The sequence below is a fragment of the Petaurus breviceps genome, unplaced genomic scaffold (genome assembly GCF_028583685.1).
Source record: "Petaurus breviceps papuanus isolate PSGF00001 unplaced genomic scaffold, PetGlider_PUasm1.0 216, whole genome shotgun sequence".
Classification (NCBI taxonomy): Eukaryota; Metazoa; Chordata; class Mammalia; order Diprotodontia; family Petauridae; genus Petaurus; species Petaurus breviceps.
Window position 1 is genome coordinate 3,083,284 of NW_027185867.1, and position 24,707 is coordinate 3,107,990.

Consider the following 24,707-nt stretch of genomic DNA (forward strand, 5'->3'; position numbering starts at 1 on the left):
TCAATTAAATTATTTACAAATGTAATAGAATAGAATTGCACCATAAGAAACTATAAAATAGTTTCAGAGAAAGCTGGAAAAAAAATGTATGAACCAATGCAGAATGAAGTGAGCAGAATCAGCAGAAAAATTTATATAACAACAGTAATATAAAGAAAAACAGCTTAGAAAGACAGTCAGCTTTGGCCCTACTTTAGCGAGTCACTGAAGATTTATGAAAACTTGTGGCCAAATATTGTCAGTGTCCTGACAGTAACAGTATCCTGGAATGGAATTTAAAGCCAGAGCATCTATGAAATTTTAATTTTAATCTCTTCTCCTTATAATGAGGATGGAGAATGGCAATCTACCTGAAATTGTATTATATTATTTTATTATATAAAATATATGTGCTTGTATTGTGTTACTGCAGGAGGAGACGGCAAACTGACAAAGAAAAGACCAAAAAAAGAGAAGTAAGAAGCCAACAATACTGTGGCAAGAATCACATGCCTGACAATCCTATAGGACTCTTGTCTGCTTAGTGTGCTAAAAGCCTTTCTTGTTTTTCCCTGACATCCCAAGGAGCAACCACATAAGCTAAGTGTTCACCTGCCAAGCCAATATTAATGGTAGCAAATCTTTTAGAAGTGTCAGTTTTTATCATATTTGATCCCCTGACTTAAGAGAGAAGATACACGGTTCCATAGTTACATCAAAAACAAACATCAGCATCCATCAGAATTGCTTTACAGAATTAATTTTGGGCTCTATCAACTTCTAAACACAATCCATCTTGATCCATTTATTGTGACCAGCTGGAAAGCTCTCTACTAGCATGGCCTAGCAGAGGGATAGAAAAAAAATAGAGCTCTTCACTAGGCTAAAATAATAACTTTTCTTTAGGTGTCAAATTACCTTCTGGTTCCATTCATTCATATGTTCATTCATTCAACAAAATGTCTATTAGCCAACAGCTGTGCACTGTGCTAAGCCTTGATGAGATACACAGATAGATAAGACTTGTTCCCTGTCTTAAAAGAGATTTCAGTTTGGTTGTGAGGTAAGAAAGGACATAAACACACACACACTCACACACACCCCTCCAATACTTAATAATAATTTTCCAATTTTATTGCATGTCCTTTTCATTCTCAAGAGGAAGGAATAATAACTAATATGTTTGACCTGACTTCCCAGGCTTAAGTGCAAATGATTTTTTTTATTTTTAAATCACATGCCTACCTGGATATATTGTTTAACCCCTGATCCCCCATCTAGATGAACTACATAGTTTTCCTTCTCGTCTCCAGTATTTAGGTATGTCCTTCATTCTGAAACTTAGGATTAATGAGGAAAAAGACAAGGGTCATCCTGAGATGACTTATCTACAAACTACCCTTGTTTGTTTCTATGAATGAAAAAGATTTGTTAACTAATAAAACTAGGATATTACTCAGAACTACATAGAGTGTAAAGAAAAGATGTTCCTTTGAGATTTGCCTGACTTTTGCCCCAAGTTCCTAATACAGAATGATACAAAGCCCCAGCACAAGTATAAGTAATACCTGGCCCTTTTGATCCAATTCACCCCACCCCTTGATGAGCTTCCCTGGTTTCTGAGGCTCTTTGAGTAAAGATTATTTTGTTTTGCTTTTGTTTTGTATTTGTATCCTAAGCACCTAGTACACTGAGTAGACCTTAACAGGCATTTTTTAAATGTTTGATTATTAACAAATTGATAGTAAACACACTACAAACTGCAGACAAATGACTTTTAAGTTTTTCCTTTTCCAGCTTTATTCCACCTAGTCTTCACTGGGAATCGTTACTTTAGATTATAAACTACAATAAGGCAAGTGATGTGGCTTTATAACTTTATATAGCATCTAACACAGTACTACATCCATTTGGGCACTATGATTATAATCACAGCAAATTAAAACTCAAAGGATCTTAAAATGGTTATAACTGGGACTAGACTAGAATTCAAATACACCAGTATATCTGTGATCTCATTGATTTTAATGTTCCTTCCAATCATAAAGCTCTCAACCCATTCATGCTTGCCAATCCTGTGTGCCTCTTGTCTATGTCTTCCCATTAGTTTGCTACACAAGGTCCACTCAATGTGCCAGAGGCCTTCTCTATTTTTTCCTGACATTTCAAAGACATTAGTGAAACACTCAGGCTATCCACTTATAATCCTTTACTCTCAACAGGTGACTGACTAGAATATGTGACATAAACTAAGTCAATCAACTGGTTAATTGTACACCTCTGGCCGTATTTGGTTAAATCAGAATGTATGATAAGACTAACATTGAGTGACCTATCCAAATTTTTTGAATATGCAATTTAGGGTCATTTGAGACTATTAGGACTATTAGCTCTGAGTAGAGGTAGGCCAGATTGATAATTTTCTGTCCAAGCAACAAGTTCTGCAACCTCTTTGACTCTTTGAAAAATTCTCAAAATTATATATAGTAGATAAGTACTTTTATGAATTTTTATTTTTTTAGCTTAATATGAGTTAGATATTAAATAATGCCTATAACACAAGGTAGGTATTACAATTTCATTAGGAATATTGTATGAAAATGAGTTGGTTTTAAAGGGGGTTTAAATGGTGTGAATCAATTCAAACAAGCATTTATTATCCACTCAGAGCATAATTCTTTTGATTTCTCCAGGTTTTATTTGCCATTAAGAAATAGATGCCTTTTTACAAATAGACCAGTTTCTAAACATGAGCCATAACAAAGGAGAAATGTAAATATTTGTAAGTGTGCTCCTAACTATTCTTCCAATAGAGCAAATTTCATCTTATAACTATATTCTTTCTGGCCTACAGCAAACCAACTTAAGGTTTTCAAAGAACAATGCCTAGTTTCATTCATAAAGACTTCTTCCCAAAATTAATTGACTCCCATTCTCTATGGAAGTTATAAAAAATGTTGAAATGGTTAATGAAAAAAATAGGTAGCTGACTTCTGCTTCCAAAGAAAATGTTACAAAAAATCTCAGGAGCATTCTCAAATAAGAATATGTTCTTTTTCTCCTGGCAGGGAACCATTGAACAGCCCTTGCCAAGTATATCCTCCAAAGGGTGTGTTTTTCAGACAGCTGGTTATAATTAATAGTAATTTCTTGGGGCAGCCAGGTGGCGCAGTGAGTAAGAGCACCGGCCCCAGAGTCGGGATGATCTGGGATCGAATGTGGGCTCTGATACTTAGCACCACCCCAGAAATAACTGGCTGTGTAACCCTGAGCAAGTTACTTAACCCCAATTGCTTTAAAAAAAATAAAATAATTTCTGGTTATAGAAAAGAAGTCAATAAATAACCTTGGCCTCTCCAGCACCATGAGCAAATTCATACAAAACAGGCACAGATTCAATTGGAAGGATTTTATTTACTGAGGTCTATGATTTCATCAATGCAGGCAGTATGAGAAAACTCCCTTTACAATCCAGATCAGAAATACTGTAAAACCTAGAGAGTTGCCTTGAGTACTAAAAGGCAAATGATTTGCTCAGGATTATAGACCCAGGATGTGTCACAGGTGAGCCTTGAACACAGAGTTTCCCTGATTCTGTGACTAGTTCTCTCTTACTTTGCTACACTGACTCTTTTAGAACTAAGAAATCTGAGAAATCAAACCCAACACCCTTATTTTACAGATGGGGGGAAGGAAGCAATAGATGTACATATACATATGTGTGTCTATTATAAATTTACTATATACACTCTATATATATATATATATATATATCAATCAAGGAAAATATCTTTGAACCTATTAATTCTTTAAAAAGCAACCAAAGAAACGTCAGTAACTACCAACCTATATGCATACTCTGCCACCTGTACAAAAATCTTTTTTATGTCAAATTTTTACTGTTTCAATCAAATACAATTAAGTTGAAATACAGATATAGAAATAGAATACCTTCCTAGGTGCTGTTGACTTGGAACAAACAAATTAGCATCCCTTCCTTAGATTGTCTACAAATGCAGTGTTTGTTGAACATCAGTTTTTATGTAAATTAGCATTAGAGTGTACCTAGAAAATCCTATATACAATAGCAGACTTTCAGTTGACTTGGACATTTTGAACTGAGAAATTGATCAAAATTGCAAATGCATTTATATGGTATCTCTGATCTTTCCATAAGCCTTCCTGTAAACATTGTGCATCTAGCAAGAAATCATATAGTATAAGTGCAAGTTATTCAGAAGCACTGATGAACGAGAACTATATTTTAACATAGCAATAATAATTTCAGTGGGGAAGAAAATCTCAAAAACTGTACCACCAGTAGTGTAAGATATTCATTCTTAAATTTTTTGCAACTTTTTATACTAGTTGTAAAAAGTGAAATAATTTATATTGTTATTTTACCAGAAACAAGCTCTTCAATATTAATATTATACTTATCTACTACTATGCAAAGAATATTTTGGTATTAATAAATCCCAGTGAATCAATATGTAATAGCTTATATTGAGGAAAAACCAGGGTTCTTCTGCTATTATAGCTATTACTTTTTGAGGTGACTATCTGTACTTATAAAAAATAGTTTTAGTTAGACTAAGGATATAGCTTTAATCAACAAATTTTTACTCCAGCATTTGGTTTGTTGGGAGTTGGAAAACAGTATTAACTATGTGGTGCTGCTACAATGTACTAATGGTGTCACTTCAAAAGCACTAGTGATTTTAATGTTCATTGTGTAACTGTACATCTACTTAAAGAACATCTGGATGTATTTCAGAACTGGCATTGCAGATTTTAAGTTTAAATTGTCAGGGATTTTTTTTCTATACATAATCTACTTTTCCTTGGTTACAATTTTCTTGTCTTCTTGCCTGGAAGTAAAAGTGCAATTAAGTAGTATATTGGAACAAGAGATAAGTAAGACAAACAAAATATAGTTTATTTTAGCATTTTGCTTGTTTTCTTAAAAATATCAAGTTTTAACTTTACAAGGTTTTATATGTGACCAAAGAAAATGTACTTAAAACTGGTACTTGTCGCTCAATGGATTTATTTTGCATTTGTATATTTAATTAAAACTGTCACAAAGTATTTGTGGTTCATGTGGCTTATGTTAATGGCTTCCTAGGTTGGCACACTAGTCTATTAATTTAAAATGCAATTACTTCTTACTTGGTTTGTAGATTTTAAACTCTTTCAGATTATTTTTTATTCTCTCCTCACCTCCCTCCCCCCATTTTGGCTGTGTCATTCATAACGAACTCTTTCACCTAAGATCAGGCAAAGAAAATGTTTCCTGCAACTAACTACATTTCCTTGAACTATTTGGAGCAATGAGTTTGAGTTTCTTTTGTCTTGTGTTTCTATTATCCAGAAACCTATGTTGGCTTGCTATTTAGAATAATTTAGGTAAGACGATTCTACATGTTTAATAGGTATAAAAATGGCATTTAAATAGGAAAGTTTAGATATAACAATGAGTGTTTGAGCTTATTTAACCAACTAGCTTCCTCTATTATCCCGAATAGAAATGTTGCCAGCATAATTTCTAATATGTGAAAGCAAAATCAAGATTAAAAACTGTTTGCAGTTGGAAAATTTGTTTAGGTTGTGCTTTTATTCAAATTGCAGAATGTGATTTCTCATGAAATCTCTCTGATATTTCATCACTCTTGAACTTTCAAAAACAACTTTGCTTTCGGTAATGTGTATTGGCATTTGTGGCTTACGGTAGTAATTTAAGTCCCTAATATTTTCACTTAGGTATTAATGGGACAAGTAATTTTTTATATACTCCTTAGTACTACTATGAGTTAACTTTCTAATTAACTAAAATAGACATCAATATAATGAATTTTGTGTCATGGAATAGATCCTCTGGTTTACAGTTCTTGAAAACACTGATAATCATTTTGAAGCACTTCTTTAAAGTATTACAATTACTCCAATAGCAAGACGTACTTTAATTGTTGGACTCTTTGATAGACAAAGATTTCCTTTAGAATTTCTCAATGTTAAAGTACAGTGGAAACTAATTACACTTTGGAGATGAATGAATACCGTATAGAGTATGGCATCACTGTGTATAGCCAATTACAACTAAGTGATCTCGAACATTGCTGCCTTGCTTTTAAATCAGGATACCTCTTTATTAAATTGGTTTGAGAAGAGATGTTAAATTAGGTTAGATTTCTTTAATTTAGGTTGATATAGTTAAGATCTTTAAAGAAAACTAATATCCATATAATTTTAAAGCTTAAAAATAGAAAAGTGAAAGGAATTCAGATGGGGCAGTCCATAGAGAGAGAAAAAAAAAACATACAAATTATGTCATAGTCAGCATGCAGACCATTAAAAGCAAGTAAACGAGGATCAATAAAAATCGAGAATCAAAGTACCCAGAGGAATTTCCAGTTTTCTCATAGTCAGGCACTGTGACATCATAGTGATGTCAAGGACCAGGGTAGTTTCTATTCTTCTTACTAATTAGCACTACATAGGGATGTAATGTAATGCCAAGCAAAGGCAACTTCCCAAGGTTCAAAATACCAGCATAGGTGCTCTCCATTTTATTCAGTGACAAATTAAGAACAGAGAAGATCAAAATATGACATCATTCAAAATACAGCATTTACTAAGTGTGATTAAATAATCTCCAAGTACTACCTGAGTTAATCAAGTACTACCCCACCCCAGGACATTACATTCATTTAATCAATTACAAAGTCCCTGTTCTAAATACTACTCCACCTCTAGGCTGTACCTTCATTTAGTCCATCACAAAGCCCCTCTTCTCAAATGGAGATTAGTTTCCAATCATAAGTAAAGTACATTCATTTGTTCAATCATAGAACACATAAAGGTCAAAAGTTCCCCACCCCTGGATCACAATTGAATCTACCCCAGAGTTACAACAAGTTTAAGCACAGCACTTAATACCCAAATGGAGGTCTTTTCTTCATCTTGACAGAGGCAAGTTCTCAGCAATCTTTGTTCCTGGGGTGACAAAGCTTAGCAAGGCCACAAGATACATTGCCAGTCTCTTCTTTAATTCATTCTCTGTCTGCAGAACAGTCCTAGGACCCCTGAAAACATTAGCAAAACCCTCTTCCAGGATTTCTGTAAACATACAACAAGAAAATCCTTCTTCAGGGCTTTGGAACCAACAGCAAGGTTCCTTCTGCAACAACAGCACTGTCCTTCACCAGTGGACAGTATTCACTCTCTGTCTGCAGAACAGTCTCAAGAGCTCTGAACCAACAGCAAGGTTCCCAAACTTCTGCAACAACAGCACTGTCCTTCACCAGTGGACAAATCTGGCAAAACAACATCAAGACAGACAAAGTACCAGCATAACAGCCATGTCTCCTCAGTCCTTGGCAGCTCTGGTTGTCAGGTCTCAAAAGTCCTAGGCAATTCAAAGTGGCTCTCAGCAATCCTCTCAGTCTCTCTCTGCCTCCATGAGGTGCTGCTTCCAAAAAGTTCTTCTGCCTCTCTCGTGTCTCTCCAAATCTACAGTCACCGGCTCCTCCCAGTTCAGCACTCTCTTTTCACGTCAATAAGTCCATCCCACAAGTGGGATTAACAAGCTCTGGGTTTTAACACAATCAAACCAAAAACCAAGCCAATACAGGGGAATCTTTAAATGCCATTACTATTACAAGGGATCATGACAAATATCTAAATAATGTTGAACATAATCATATAATACAGTATCATATAAAAGAGACAAGGCGTCCATTTACAGGAGCAATATTTTTATGAATCTAATACCGTCAAACAAGAACACAAAATGAACACTGTCAAAAAAAATTTAGGGAATATATCTGTATAGGCATGTTTTCATTTGAATTGGTTATACTAGTAACAGTTTCTGATGACTATATAAAACTTCATAAAGCATGTTATTTATGTATAATAAATGATTTTCTTCTTTATCTAGATACAGATCTTGATACTGAGCCTCCTGTTGATAGATATGGAGTCAGTTTGTCTCACAAATCATGGAGATAATGATGTTGCTTTACCGTTTATGGCCCCAGGTCCTCCTAAATCTCAAAGGCTGTCAATTGCCTGCTGTGATGATACTGTATTAGATAAGTATAGTAGGAGGCAAACTGGTACAAGACAAGATCACCCAAGTCCTCCATAACAAAGTATTAATATTTTCCACTTATCTTCAAGAAAGACTGCAAGTCCCTGCAGGATTCCACAGCATCAGTCTATGTCAGCACTATCTCCATCTAGGATGGAATAGTGGTGAATAATGATTCCATGTTGCCAATGGAAGCCTAAAAGTTTTGGTACCTGATATTTTGACAGCTCTCCTCTAGTACAGAATAGAAATATATCCTGTATACCATAGTTCTTTAGTTCTCCCATGTCCTTTTGGAGATTTCTCCTAAAATCTTTAAATTTACATCCTGAAAGAGAACATAAGCCTAGGAATTGAGAACAATTCACAAGGGATAAGGGTAGTCATGATACCTGAAATGGAGTCTGTTCATTTCCAGTATTTTATTTTTTTTGGAGGGGAGAAGGCAAGGCAGTTGGGGTTAGGTGACTTGCCCAAGGTCACACAGTTAGTTAAGGGTCAAGTGTCTGAAGCTGGATTTGAACTCAGATTCTCCTGATTTCAAGGCCAGTGTTCTATCCACTGTGCCACCTAGCTGCTCCTGAGTGTTCATCTTCAACTGACTCTTCATCTTGTGCCAAACTTACTCATCTGCATTGCACTGGGCATCTTCATCACCTTCACAGGGAGGCTGCTGGGAGACCAACCTGTACAAATCTTTACAGCAGTTATCAATACACAAAATAAAGGCATCCTCATTGTTAGGGAAATCATGGCTCAAGTAAGCTAGTAGTAATAGTTTTGGGCTCAGCTGCTCCTAAAAGAGGGAGGGTACCCAGGGGCTCAAGTGGACCAGAGGGACACTGATACCACTTCCTAGGGTTTCTTCTCTCTTAGTCATAAGTCAGTATATATATATCTAGGACAGACAATACAGAATTACAATGAGCTAAACTCAGAATTAAGCAGAAGTAAAAAGTAATGCATGAAACAGACTAGATTACTTTGGGGAAATTGCAGGTTTTCCTGAATTACCCCCAAGCTTCCTATGGAAACATAAATGCAATAGTCTTTGAAGAATTGAAAATGAATATCACACAAAGAGTAATAGAGAAAGGCATAATAGGTATGAGCAGGTTGCAATATATAATCAATGAGAAACTTTAAAGAACAGGAATAAAAGATGTTATCAAGGAAATATATGGTAGGGAAAGACAATGGACTGGCCATGTGTCAAGGGGGTAGGATAATAGGTAAATGGTCATAATCAGGGTGGACCTTTGTAGCAAACTTACATAAGAATGCAAACAACAACAGTCACGCATCTTGGGCAGGTATGCATGGGCTATGATCTGCACAAGGGAATTTCCAAGTCAATGAAATCACAAGTCCATTTGAATGTTCAAATATTTGAGTTGCTGGTCCTATGGCTGAAATAAGAGTGTCTCCTTCACTAAAGAGCTTTAAAAAACCTCTCACTTTTGAAATAAAAAAGCTTGACAAATCTCACTCTTCTCATGGGGAAGTAATATTTTTGACCAAGGATTACATTACAGCTAGAGTCAAAAGTTGGAAACAGATAAAAGTTCCATCGCCACATGCCCAATTAAACCTATTCAAGGAGACTTCTGAGGAAGACTACAAGTCCAGCTGTGTGTAACATCCACACAAAAAGTATCCATCAGAGCAGTACTGGCAGACTGTATGTCTGGTAAAGACCAGCATGGTGGGTGAAAGATGAAATAACTGAGGAAACAAAGGTTTGATCTTCCAAGCATATCAATTTATTAAGCAATGAATGCCTAACAAATCAGGGCTAGGCCCCTTCCTCAGCTTAGGGATGGACCCCAAATACAGGGAGAGACAGACTTTTATACATTAAAAACAATCAAATAAGGCCAATTAATTGAAAGGAAACAATACAGCATTAGGTGATCTGATTTCTAATTGGAAGAAAGATTAGGGACTTTCCAAGTTGGAAGGGGGAAAGTGAACAGGTGCAATTCCCTGAATTTGGAAAAAGAGGTGTTCCACTCCCCACAAGTATATGTAAACAATCAAAGGAACATGGAAACAATAACTGATTGATCAGCATGAGGCCACTTTTCAGATAAGTGTAATAGTAATGAAATTTGAAGATCCCTTTGTATTGGCAAGATAACAGGTACTTAGCACTTAATTTGAAATTAATTATATCAAGCCTCTGTTAAGAAACAGAAGGTATGAACCCCTGTTGCTGACGTAACAGGAAGGGGCTGAATAGGGAGTATCTAATATCATGTATAAGGAAAAGCCCCAGCCGGGAGAGTCAGAATTTCTTGGGGCAAGCATTGTGGAGGCAGAGCAGCTACTGTCAGGGAGAGAGAATTTTTCTCAGCAAGCATCTGGAAGCTGGGCTGCTACTGCTGGACTGAAGACTGAACTGAGAACAGCTAAGAAAAGAAATGAGAATTGAGAACTGAGACAGAATTTCTTGGAGCAAGCTGCATGAAGGCTGGAGAAAGTGATTTTGATTTTGAGAACAGAACTTGTGGTGGCGGAGTTTTTTCTGAGAGCCAGCCAAATTCCTGCTGAGAGCTTCCAAGAACCAGCCGGAGCTGGTGAAGATTTCCAAGGGCCAGCCAGAGCTGCTAGAGGAAGCATGACTGTGGTGTCAGTACTTTGTCTGTCTGTTTTGGGTGTATGTTGATTTCACAGGCAGAAAGTGAATTGAGATGATAGTGCCAACCATGTGTGTGAATAATGTTGTAATTCTGCTAAGCTTGATATGTGTAGATATTGTTGTGGCTCTGTTAAGTTTTCTATTCCCAGGAACAGAAATCGTGAAGGACTTGAGGTGGACTGGACACTGTGAGCTTCAATATGGAACAGCAACTGCACAGAGAGCTGGACAAGGAACTTGGAGCTGTCTGCCTTTGAACTCAGGTGGCAGTTGGTTAGATTTGGGCAGTAGCTGGGACCATGGAAGAGGAACCATGGAAGCTGAGAGCCTGTCTTGAGTCAAGATGAAAAGACCTCTCTATGGGTACTGAGTAATGACTGATGAAATTGTAACTTACTTGTGACCTAGGGGTGGATGGCCTTTGTATTTTCCACTACCCCTTAAGAGGGACTGAGTAGTTACTGATGAAATTGTAACTTAATTGCACCCCATTGATGGAGGACTTTGACTTTTGTACTTTGTGATTGAATTAAGGACTTTGTGATTGACTAAATGAATATACTTTGCTTAAAACTATGTGACCACTCTGGTGAAAACTACATGGCCATTTTAGTGTTAAGTTGTTGAGTTGTGACATGGTGAATGCTGTACCTTGATTTTCTGTGAATGCTTTGCCTTAATTTTACTGCTGAATAAATAAAGAGTTCGCTATACTATGCAATCAGAACCTTGAAGCTGTTCACAGCAGAAGTCCTCTGGAAAGCTGCTTTTGCTTGGCTTTACAATATGATATATGGATTGCTTGAGATATACATTTGTTAGAAACTCCTTGCATCAATCTTTGAATCTGATTGAGTTTCTGATCAGCATAACCCAGACCCTTGGTTAATAGTCCCTAGCCAACAGGGAGAGGTGATTCAGTTTCCCAGCCATGCGGGGCTAGGTTCAAAGAATGCAATAAGGTTTTCTCCCAATTCCCACAAATGAATAAAATTTTCTTACAATACAGAAATTGGACTAGACTCTCAGTTGAATAGAAAGAGAATTGAGTTAGTTCCAGAACTGAGTCACAATATTGAGTCAGTGTAGTTCACTCAATTCCCAAACAACCATTTGCTGTCTTAATCCCTTCAATTTCCTCACCAGTGGGGAGTAGGTCCAGCAGGAGAAAAATGGGGAAATATCCAATGACTATACAGCATACATAAAAGATGATATCATAAACAAGGAAGAAATTACACTTCACATCTATGGATGAGAAAGAGTTTATAATTAAACAAGGGATAGAGAAGTTCACATAAGGTTTAAAAGATTTTGTACAAACAAAACCAATGCAAGTAAAATTATAGAAGAAACTGATAATTGGAGGAAAGATCTTTGTAGTCTTTTTCAATGATAAAGGTCTTATACTCAAGATATACATACATGTATGCATGCACATACATACACATATGTGTGTGTACACACACATATATTCATATTTATAAGTATAGTAAAAGTCTATCCCCTACATGTAGCAGGGATGTTACTGTGTGACTTGAAGAGGGCAAGGTAGACATCTCTAGCCTCTTCTTCCTCTATCCTTCCTGCCAGGAAGAGAAGCAGGATGTTGGGCCAAAAGTTTGGCCACTCTGCTCTCCTCAGAGAGAGAAGGTACCAGGCTAGAATTATATTTATCTATTCCCTTAAATACTATTTAGTATAGGGGATGTGGTTTTCAAGTTCAAGCTAATGGACCCTAAGCATTATATCTAAGGCTTAATTTCCCACCAAATACAGTTCCATATAGAGCAATCAGGAAAGAAACCCATTTATCCAAATCAGTAGCAAAAACAGAAGTCATTTAAGAAAATATAGCACATTAACAGACAGCTCTCCTGTTGAGAATGAGATGACTCACCTCAGCCACGAGAGGGAGCCCTAGATTTCATCCAAGGAGAAATTCCTCAAAGTCTAATTTAGTCTCTAATGCTAGTTCCTCTCATGTCAAATTCTTTCCAGAGTCTTTTCCTTCAGCACTCTGATGTGGGTTTGGAATCATTTGTCTTCTCTCTCAAAGCTATAACCTAGAGAAGCATCAAAATTAATAATTAGAGAAATGGAAATTAAAACAACTCTGAATTTTCAACTTACACCCATCAGATCAGCAAAGATAACCAAAAAAATGACAAATGTTGGAGGGGTTGTGAAAAACAAGCACACTAATGCAAATGATGTGATGGAGCTGTGAATTGGTCTAGTCATTCTGGAAAGTAATTTGGAACAATGCCCACATATTCACCCAATATTGCCACTGCTAGATCTAAAATCTCAAAGAAAGAGAGAACTTTTATTAACAAAAGTATTTTTATCTGCTCTTTTTGTAGTAACAAAAAAAATTGGATATTAATGGGGTGCCCATCCATTAAGAAATGTCTAAACATATTATGGGACACAAAAGTGATGGACTATTATTGGACCATAAAAATTATAAAATTGACATTTACAAAGGAAATTGGGAAGACCTGTATGAACTGATACAGAATGAAGTGAGCAGAGCTAAGGAAACAATTTATGCAACAACATTATAAATCAAAACAACTTTAAAAGACTTTAGAGCTCTGATCAATGCAATCACAAACCATGATTCCAGAAGGCCAAAGATGAAGCATGCTCTTCACCTTCTGACAGAGACTAGAATTAAAATGCAGAATGAGATATACATTTTTAATATAAGCAATATGAAAATGTGTTTTGCTTGACTATGCATATTTGCTGTGAAAGTTTTTTTTGTTGTTGTTGTTGAGTTGAGGTAGAAGGTATTGGGAGGAGTAACTAATTATTAAATAGAAAAATAACAGTTAAAGTTAAAAACAAAAAAAAGATATAAGGTAGATAGCACAAAAGTTATTTTACCAATAAAAAAAAACAATGTATGTTCATAAGGTCTCAGCTTGGAAGATTGAAAGGGGAAAAAGGAAACTTTGCTCCTGAACATCCAATTATTATTATCATTGTGTTTCAAAGGAAGGAGTAAGGGAGTCATCACCCAAAAATTGAGTGTCCCACTTGACTTTCCTTGCATGCCCCCTGTGTAGTAATTTATAGGTAGAATGACTGATTATTCAGTTTCTGACTCCTCTCTTCCAGAAACCATACCAATCACCATTCCCAGAAATCCAAGACCAAACACATCATTAACTAGTGAATGACAAAATTGTTTCTGCTTTTATCTCTTTTATTGATAACAGTATTTATAACTCCAGTGCTATATATGTTAGACATGATCCCTCCTTTTTGAGGGTCAATAGTCAATAAAAGTTTACTAAATGGCTACCATGTATCAGGCATCGTATTAAGTAGTCAAGATACAAAGCAAGGAATAAGACAACCTCTGCCTTCAAGGAGATCACAATTTAATGATGGAAAATAATACATAAAAGAAGCTGAAGGAAAGATGGGCTGGAGGGTGGGGGGAATGGAATGATGAAATCCTCCAGCAGGCTGCGAGTTTGGGAGTTAGCTTTATTTTGCAGAATTATAGTTTTTAGAAACCATGAAATTCAGATCATCTGGGTAGGAAATAATGAAGTGAATTCCTTGGTTGCCCTCTTCAACCAGAGGGTCTAGACCTGAGTGGGATTTGTTCTATGAAGTTTGGATTCAGTCAAAGGGCCACACTTGAGGACCTAGAGGGCTACATGTGGCCTCGAGGATGCAGGTTCCCCTGCCCAGGAAGGTGCTCCAGATGTCCACTTTCACTCGCTCCAACTAGAAGACAGGCATCCCTGCCAAGATAAATAGGCAGTAAGACATAAACTGTTAGTTCTGCTACCAGATTTATGCTTTGGGATCTGTAAACATAATAATTGATTGAAGTGGTTGAAAATCATAGGACTGAAATGTCTACACAATGCTGGTTAACAAGGGGAATGTGAAGGATCAGAGCTATGATCTTAGGGTCCATAGAGTAATTTGGGCCCAGTAGGACAATTACTTTTGGAATTATGGAAGAAGAGACAGGTGGAGGGGCTGGTTTTCAAAGTAAAAGCAAAAGAAAGTAAGAATCAATTAAAACTACATAGATATATAGTACAGCAGCCATTAAACTCTCCAAGGAGTTTGTCCTCTAAATAGTTGGCCACTGACAGGAAGATAACTTTGGATTTTTTTGTTGTCAAGTCAGGATCAAAAATGGAATGCTTATAGGTTTTTCTCTTGATTTTTACATACTAATACTAACTCAGATTCACTAAGGAAGGGGGAATAAACTTCTAATACACAACAATTCTTTGATCCTTAGTGGGGAGAGAGACCTCAATTATGAATATAACTATCTATAAAGGCATGTAACAATCCATCACACTTGTTCATTAAACATATAAACACCCAAGACACAAAGGCAAAAATTAAAAAAAAAACAATATCTGCCCTCAAGGAGCTTACATTCTATCAGGAAACAATATGTACACAAAGTAGGTAGAATCCATTCAAGAACCATTTCTTAAGGAGGGAAGTCACTAGCAGTTGGAGAATATCAGACATAGTCTTGTGTAAAGTGGTGTTTGAGTTAAACTGGAAGGAAATGAGAGATTCTGTGAAGTGAAGGTGAGGAGGAAATGCATTCCAGGTAGAGAGAATAACCAGAGCAAGAGGACAAAAATGGAAAATAGTGCCGGTGGTAGAGCATTACAAGCTCAGATTGATCAGACACTAATATAGCAACTTGGCTCTAATATAGTGATGTCATGAGTAGGTGACTAATAAATGTTTATTGATTGAGTATATGAGTGTATATTAGAGAGATGTGGAGGAAGAAAATAATAAGATTTGGGAAACTAAGGATGAAGAAGGAAGCATTTATTAAGTGGTAGGTATTTTGCTAAGTGATGGAGATATGAATAGAATATTGCTGTAGCAATATTAAACTATTCTAGCAGTTCTAGGTGTTTTTTTTTCTTTTTCATGGATTTATTCAGTGAATGCAAATGAACATAGTTTGAGAAATTTTGGATTACTATTTCAAAATTCCTAGGTACATTTGCAATGAGTTTATTTTAATAATATTTTATTTTATTCCATTTATATGTAAAGATAATTTTTAATTTATTTTTTAAAAATGTCGAGGTCCAAATTCTCTCACTCCCATCATCCCCCTTCCTTAGGACAGTAAGCAATTTGGCATAGGTTATAATACATATGCATTCATGCAAAACATATTTCTATATTAGTCATGCTGTGAAAAAACAGACCAAAAAAACCACACACACACACAAATAAAGAAAATGAAAAATAGTATGCTTTGATCTGTATTCAGACTCCAGTTCTTTTTCTGGAGGTGGATAGCATTTTTCATCAGGAGTCCTTTGGAATTGCCTGGGATCATTGTATCGCTGAGAATAACTAAGTTATTCAAAGTTGATTATCATGCAATGCTGTTGTTACTATGTACAATGTTCTTCTGTTCTGCTCACTTCACTCTGCATCAGTCCATATAATCTTTCCTGGTTTTTCTGAAATAATCCTGCTTGTCATTTCTTATAGCACAACAGTATTCCCTCACTGTTATAAACCACATCTTGCTCAGCCATTCCCCCAACTGATGGGCATCTCCTCAATTTCCAATTCTTTGCTACCACGAAAAGAGTTACTATAAATATAAATACTATACAAATAAATCCTTTTCCTTTTTTTAATGTTATAGATTACTCTTTCACAAGTATTCTTAAATAAGCATTTCCTCTATTCTGCTGGATTGCTAGTAACGTTGGGGCAGCTAAATAATCATACTAGATAGAGTATTATACCTGGAGTCAGGAACACCTGAGTTCAGCTCTAGCCTCAGACACTTACTAGCTGAGCGACCTTGGGTAAGTCACTTTAACCTCTGCATGCCTCAATTCCTCATATCTAAAATGAGAATAATAATAATAGCACCTACCTCTCAGAGTTGTTGTGAAAGTAAAATGAGATATTTATAAAGCACTTTGGAAACCTTAAAGAATGGTAGCCATTATTACAAAGGGACAGCTAGGTAGTACAGTAGATACAGCACTGGGACTGGAGTCAGGAAACTTTGAGTTCAAATCTGGCCTCAGACATTTACTGGCTGTGTGACCCTGGGCAAGTCACTTAACCCCTATTTGCCTCAATTCCTCATCTGTAAAATAGGAACACAGATTTAATTACCTCTGAGGTCCTTCTATCCCTAAATGTATTATCCTATGAATACTCATAATCTCCAGACTACATGGAATTAAAAGTTTTCAAAACATAGAGACCTAGCAGAAAAAAAAAGCCTCATGTGGGAAGCACATGACAAAAGGCACATATGATTCCTTTTATCCTATGTGTTACTGGAGATTGTGTCCCAAAGATGCTTTTGGCAGGACCAAGAGAAGATGAACTTTTATGCCAGTACTCCTATTCAATTACCAAAGAAAAAGAAAAGAAAAAAGCAGGCATATATGATGGTTGTCCTTTATTCTCGAAGAGAACCAAAATGACACCACTATATTAAAGTTACAGTTGTCCAACCAATCTGAACTTGGAATGCTCTACCACAGGTGAGGCATAAATAGTCCATGTGAACATGTGGGGTAGATTCTCTAAATTTGAGCATCTCATGTTTCTTTTGGGCTACTTCAACTCTGCTTTGCTCATAGAGCATAGCTCCTTCTCTGATGATAGCATGCTGCAGCCATGTATAATTAACTATAAAAGAATAATAGCATGATAAAGAGTTGTCTTCTCGTCATTTCCATTTGAACTTCATCCAAAAAAATTTTTTTTAAAAACAAGAAAATAAACACCTTCCTTGCATTTTATAGAACTTTATTTTTTAAAGTTCTTTCACACATCTCATTTAATTTTCACAATAAATCATGAGACTTAATCACAATTAGAAATATTCTGGATAAATATTTCTCCACATGAAGCAAGTGAGGGGCAGAGATATTAATGCCTTCTGCATAAAGCTACACATCATTAATGAAATAGAGTGAGCAGAAGCCAGGTCTCCTAACTTTAAGTTCAGTCCTTTTTCCATTACAGGTTTGTACTATGGGCTCCAGAATAGAGGTCTAGATAAAATAGAGACTAGATAAAAATGTTACAGGTTGTTACTTGCCCATGGTCATATGGTGGCCCATGAATATGGGGTTCTGGTTCCACAGGATTCAAACGTGACTCTTGACTTCAAACCCAGACACTTCTGATGTCAGGAATGACATAATCCTTGCTCCTGATTAGCTTTACAATTGTTCAGTCTATCCCACTCTTCATGACCCCATTTGAAATTTTCTTGGCAAAATATACTTTAGGGGTTTGCCATTTTCTTCTCCAGTTCATTTCCATTTCCCATATAAGGAACTAAGGCAAACAGGGTTAAGTGACTTGCCCAGGATCACACAGCTACTAAGTTTCTGAGACTAGATTCGAACTCATAAAGATGAGTCTTCCTGATTCCAAGCCTAGTGCTTTATCCAATAAGCCACCTAGCTGCCCAACTTTACAATATGTTATCAGAATAAGATAGACAAATAAGTATTATACGAGGAGGAATTTGATGGAGCAAAGAAAAGACCTGACTCTGATACTACCTGTAGGACCTTGGGCAAATCACTTTATCTCTCTGGGACTCCATTTCCTCCTTTGTAAAAAATAAATGATCTATAAGGTCCCTTCCATCTCTAGATGCATGATCCTTGACAAAATGCTCCAAGAAACTTTGAAAGAGAGATTACTTTCAGCTGGGTAGGGAGGAATCATAAGTTTCAAGGAAGACAATTTTATAGTGTCAACAATTTTCACCACTCTAGACAGGATAAAACGAATTGTTCACACGTGTAACCCTCACAAGGACTGTTCCACCTGAAAGTTGTCACTTTTCATAGTACCTAATGGTGCCATTAGACTGGATAGACATTTGAGGGGAAATGGCGAGGAGAGAGGAGGAAAATCTCTAGAAGCTGTGCTAAATGGCAGGGCATCTGTGACAAACGCTGCATTCCTTCCAAACCAGCGGGTTAAGTTCCTTAATTCCGCCCCAGACATGTTTTGGGATCAGGGGAGATGGGTGAGGAATCTTCGTACATGAGGGAGAGGATGGGGATGCTCCTTCTGCTCCTTACCTTTCCCCAATCCTCCCTGGAGCTAAAGCAAAAGTAAAAGTGAAAGTGAATGTCACTGTCCCCCACCCCGGACCTCCGCCCACCAGCAAACTGCACTCAGGCTTTTTTATCCCTTTGCTGGGTTTCTCTACTCACGTCCTTTTCCCTTCGCTCCAGCTGAGAGAAGCCGGAGCCAGGGAGACCGCAGCCTCCTAGACGTGCTGCTGCCAACGAAGAGAGCGTGGGCTGGAGTGGGCAAGCGGTTAGCTAACCTAAGGTGGCGCTCTGGCGCTCGGACACTGTGGACCGAGCGGGTAGGGGTGGGGAGGGCAGAGGCGGGAAGCCTCAACTTATGGCAAACTGCAGTCAGTTTCTGCGCTGCCGGGTCATCGCCCTGCCCCTGCAGTGGCTACAGCTCCTCCTCCTCCTGCTGCTGCTGCTGCAGCTGCAGCCCTGCGCTTTTCGAGGTAAGCAGAGGAGGTTGCAATAAGCCGGTCGGGGGAGTTCATGAAGGGAGACTTTCTGGAAAGTGGGGGCCGCCCTATCCCTAGAAATGACGTGCCTCCACCGGGCTGGGGATTGGGGGTGAAAGGAGGGGCGCGGGATCGGGATTCCTAGAAGCTGCAAGTGGCATCCAGCCTTCTCTGATTCGGGGTTCCGAATGCGTTGCTCCAGGGTTGGAGTCCGGCTTTTGAGCGTCCTGAGAGTAGAAATAGAAATCCTATTTACCTAGCGCGGTTCCGCTCGTCCACTACTTAAGCTGCTGGGAAAGAGCTAGACTGGAGTTAACCTCTTTATATCCAGAGCCGCGCGGGCAGGAGAAGGTAGGGAGCTGGCGGAAGCCAAAGAGAACCAGGCACTGGGGCTTGGGCAGAGCTCTGTGCCCAGCTTTAGGCCCAGGTAAAACTAAGACAGCTGTTGGGTGAGCTCACCGGCGTTTCAGCTGTTCGACTTTTCAGTTTCAAATCCTCCTAACTTCTTGACTGGGAGTCACATTTCTCCGTCTGGTGTTTTTAATTTTTGAATTAGCTACCAAGTGTTTGTGTGCTGAATGAAAGCTCACTGTTAATGAGCAAAACTGTGTGGATCGGATTTAGTTCGGTTATGGTTTGACAAAGAGGTAGAAAGAAAGACCACCATCATTGGAAGGGTTAGGAAGATGAAAAACTTCTGCTTATTGGGAAAGGATGGGATCTAGTTCCTGGAGAGAAGAGACCTCCGTACTGGATACTGAGGAAGGAAATATAGTGTGGTGCAGTATAGTAACCAGTCAGTATTTATTAAGAGCCTACTATGTGTCAGACACTGTGCCCAGCAGAGTTGGAAGAATACTTGAAGGGAGACAGGATAACTGGATTCTAGTGTGCCTTTGAGCAACCTGTTGGAAACTCATTTTTCCTTTTATGAATACTCCCCAGAGACTTAGAGAAATATTGGAGTTGAAGTTCCTGAAGTCAGAATGGATCCTTGGGTCAGAATATAGCTTCTGAGATTGGAAGATTAAACCTCACCCCACAATGGAGGAGGCAGGGAAGAAGGAAGAGAGTTGTAGAGGATGAACAGGAACTAGGCATGAGAATAAAAATTCTAGTTTTAATTGGTAGAGATGGCTGTAAGAGCTTCACCTCGACAGAGTTTAGTTGGCAGAAACAACCAATGTGATTGTTGCAAGATGATGAGCTCAGAGAGGCCTCTGTAGGTGTTTAGCCATTCAAGGTGCTAAGAACAGAGTCATTGAAGGCTGGTCTCCTGTCTTGAGAAAACAACTGGGGGGGGGAAGGGTAGGAGACATGACCAAAATAGAGAAAGGCTGCTAACTATGACCAATCTTTTTGGGAGCTGCAAAAGATTTAATTTTCCATTCTGCCTTCTGTGTACCTGTAACAGGCAGGTTACTTTCTGTGTAATTTTCTCTATTTCTTTAAGCTACTCCTATCACCTAATTCTCTTCTATAATCTCTGATCACCATAATTTCACTGTGAATCATATCTGTTAATTAATTGCTAGAGGTGGGGTAGAAGGCTGCGCATTGGAGGACACTACTGGCTAGTTTGGTATAGGAGTCAGAAGTTTTGACCTCTAACTAGAATGCTAAAGATTCCCTCTAAGCAGACTGTGAGAGAATTTTATGGCTTTTACTTTTATTGATAATTTTTAGGAGCTCTGAAATAGCAGAAATATGTGAACTATTCGACTCAAGACTATGCAGCTCTTGGGCTGCTAATGAAGTCCTTGGGGAGCCAGATTCATAGGGCTTAAAACACAGGTGCCCCAAGGAAATTCCAGCTACCTAAACTGGGAAAGGGGGGTGTGAACTAGGGACTGGGACTTTGGCCAGGTCCTGGAAAGAAAAAAGGTATGGTTTAGAAAGGATCTGTCCTGCTCACATTCCTATGGTGGGAGGGAACCTGAGGGGGAACTGGTTCTTCCTTTTGCTTTCACTTTCCATTCTAAACTAGATAAGCAGAGAGGGCAAGATTGGACACGTTCTATGGAAAAACTTTATACTTGGAGGAAGAAAGTATTGGGGGCAACGAGTAATGAATAATAGGAGAATATCTAGAAAAGGAGGGGGAAGGGTCAGAAATAAATTGTTTTGTTTCATTGTAGTCTAACCCCAGTAAAGGATATATATATGGCTTTCAGCTTTCTGGGGAGAATGAGAGAGAAAGCAGATGTAGCTAATCTTCCTTCATGTTAAAAAAGACTTTTATTTCTTTTTTGCTAGAAACATCAAAGCAAAAACATGTCTTTTCTTCACTGCAAGTGCATAAAAATTGTTTTTTTGTGGACACAGATATTCTCAGAGTTTACACAGACTAGCACTGAAGCACTTTGCTTTCAAGGATGCCCACAGTTTTTTCTCAGAGGCTAGCCACCTATTCCTTACTGCCGCTGGCTCTCTTGATATACCAGCTGTTGCTTTTCCATTCTCATCCCCCATTAAAATGAAACTTCACTTTAACTACAGGTTTTCCTCTTTTTGTTGTTTGATTGTATCCAACTCTTCATGAGCTCATTTGGAGTTTTCTTGGCAGGGATACTGGAGTGGCTTGCCATTTCCTTCTCCAGTTCATTTTACAGATGAGGACTGGATTAAATGACTTGTCCAGGGTCAAACAGCCAGTAAATGTCTGAGACCAGATTTGTACTCAGGAAGATGAGTTTTCCTCACTCCAGGCGTAGCACTATGTCACCTAGCTGTTGGACTTTTTGAATTTGATTGGAAGAGGAGACAAAGATACTTTCTTCTTCCCTTCTAACCCAACTTAAAAGATTCCTTTTCAGGGGTTTGGATGAAGCTGTCTGCCAGTATGTCTGGCCCCTAGAATGGTAGATTCCAAACTAGCTTGCTACTTAAAAAAAAAGAAAATCCCACAGGGTATATAACCTGATCTTCAAACAATCCCATTAGTTTATACCTGTGATTAATTGATTCAATAGAGGATCTAGGCATTGTTCACACCTTGTTCTGCCTCTGATTTAATTTAATCAAGAAATCTGAGTATTCCTTCTTTTGGAATGGAACAGACCCCTACTGTTACAAATAAGCATGAAATCCACAAAACAGAATTTACTTTACCACAAAGAATAAACATAATTAATTACCCAGTACAGATACTAGATTTTTTTCTTACTTTTAGCACTTTTCATTTGTGTTCTTTGTTACAGAATAGAAGAGAGGACAGTGAGAAAAAGGAAGAGATTCATTCATTCAGTCAGTCATTCATTCATTTGGAGACTGTAGTATTGAAGATACTACAGTCAACTAGTTTTTATTAAGTTTCTATAATGTGCCAGGCTAAGAGGTTTGCAGAAAGCTACAAATTCACCATCTTGCTGGTCACAGGAGAAGCATTATAAGGGGGAAGAAGGAGGTAAACACTGGAAAACATAGGGGATATAAAATCAAAAGGTAGCAATAAAACCTTAAAAAATAAAAGTAACCATGTTATTTCTGGATGGCTAGAGAACAAGAGATGATGGCAGAAGTAAGACACTTAAAAAAATTTAATCACAAGCATTTATTAAGTACCTATCCTAGACACTGGGTATATGTAGACCCAAAATAGTCTCTACCCTCATGAAACTCACATTCTATCAAGGGAGACATATACATATATACATATAATATGTATGTACATATACCTGCATATATGATATGTTTGCATATTTATATATATGTATGTGTTAATAATGTATGTGCATTAACCATTGTAATCCTGAGATTTCTATTTTTAAAATTCCATCCTTCTAGGAAGGAGAGTATATTCAATTAATAACACCTTTGAATTAATTAGGCTTTTTAATTGTTGTTTCGGTTGTGTCCAACTATTTGGGGTTTTCTTGGCAAAGGTACTGGAGTGATTTGTCATTTCCTTCTCTAGATCATTTTTTACAAATGAGGAAACTGAGGCAAACAGTCTGTGTGACTTGCCCAGGGTCACAAAGTTGGTGTCTGAAATCAGATCTGCAGTCAGGTGTTCCTGACTCCAGGCCAGATCCTCTATCTACTGTACCACCTTACTCCCCTTCATTGCCAAACAGCATTTGCCAGTGGTGTTTAATCTCCTTATCAACTTCAGTGTTCTCTAATCTTCTGTTTCCACTGTCCTTGGTGTTTCAGGTCCTACCTCTGGTATCATATCCTGTACTCCAGCCATAATATGGTTGGGAGTTTTTAAAAATACACTAGTATTAATATCCTTTGACTTTACATCCCCTATATTTACCATTGTGTCCTTTCCCCTTCCCCCATACAGTACTTCTCCTGTTACTAGGAAGATGGTGGATTAATAGCTCTCTGCATATCTCTCCAATCCTTCAACCTCCACATACTATAATGGAGAGTAATTAGAGCTAAAGCCTCAAGAAAAGAAGACAGTGTAAGGTAAAAAAAAATCTTACGAATTAACACTGAAGAACTTTAATACTTAGAGCACTAACTCAGTGACTACCATCCCCTTGCCTCATGTGGCCATGGCAGTGAGCATAAAATAAATTGCAGGATTATACATGGCCCAGTCCTGACATAGTGATTCTGTCCAAATACCTCTGATATTTGTTGGCACCAGAGAAGCAGGAAGGCACCAGAGTGAGTGATAGATAATAAAAGAAGACCTAAAGACAAAAGATATCTAGAGAAAAAAAAAACTTCAATGAAACAAACAAAAAGGATCCTACAGATCAGGGAACAAAATGAGTAAAACCCTAAAGAAAAAGCAAAGGACAATTAGCAAGCATGAAGGAAAGCAAATAAATAGTCTGTGATGAGAGACAGTGTCCTATAGTATCTCCTAAAGATCATGGAATGACATGAAGAAATGGCTCAAAATGACAATGAAACTCATAAAAGAAGAAATTATAAGTGAAGGTCAGAAAACAGATTTCTCTTTTTCTAAGGATTTCTTTTTTCTAAGGATTTCTTTACCTTGCTCTCCTCATTAATCTCTACCTTTTCTATCTATTCTGAAATTTTTTAATCTATCATTTATATACTTATTTGTTCCTTCTGAAACGATCTCTGGCCACAAACAAACAAATTTGCCTATTGCCTATTGTTAACACTTACAAGCACTGGCAATCAGGGCATTATTCATTCACTCAAGGTATCAGACCCCAGAGTCCTGTTACCGTATTTCCCCGATAATAAGACACTGTCTTATTAATTTTTTTGGACAGAAAAACACCAGAGGGCTTATTTTCAGGGGAGGGCTTATTTTAATGAATATTGACAACAATTTTAATAAACAAGTAAATGTGAACAAAAAAAAGTACCTTTATTCATTAAGGAAATCACTGGGGAAGAACAGGATGACGTACTCACTGCTGCAGCTCTTATTAGATGCAGCTCGGAGCGCGGTGTGCATTTCACCGGGGGTGGGGGATGGTGCATACTGA

General features: G+C 37.6%; 2 protein-coding genes and 1 pseudogene across 3 annotated transcripts in view; 2 read left to right on the top strand and 1 right to left on the bottom strand.

Moving 5' to 3' along the window:
* IL2RA (interleukin 2 receptor subunit alpha) overlaps nt 1-2,825 on the top strand; it is a 60,873-nt gene extending 58,048 nt beyond the window's left edge. For both annotated transcript variants that reach the window (XM_069094263.1, XM_069094264.1), the window contains one exon: nt 413-2,825. In XM_069094263.1, coding sequence (XP_068950364.1) covers nt 413-524 — 112 coding nt within the window. In that variant the 3' untranslated portion in view covers nt 525-2,825. The remainder of the gene's footprint in view (nt 1-412) is intronic.
* A 3,221-nt stretch (nt 2,826-6,046) lies between these two features.
* LOC138165880 (cyclin-dependent kinase inhibitor 3-like) lies at nt 6,047-19,083 on the bottom strand (annotated as a pseudogene).
* IL15RA (interleukin 15 receptor subunit alpha) overlaps nt 18,970-24,707 on the top strand; it is a 63,650-nt gene continuing 57,912 nt past the window's right edge. The window contains 1 exon segment of the mRNA XM_069094265.1: nt 18,970-19,272. Coding sequence (XP_068950366.1) covers nt 19,158-19,272 — 115 coding nt within the window. The 5' untranslated portion in view covers nt 18,970-19,157.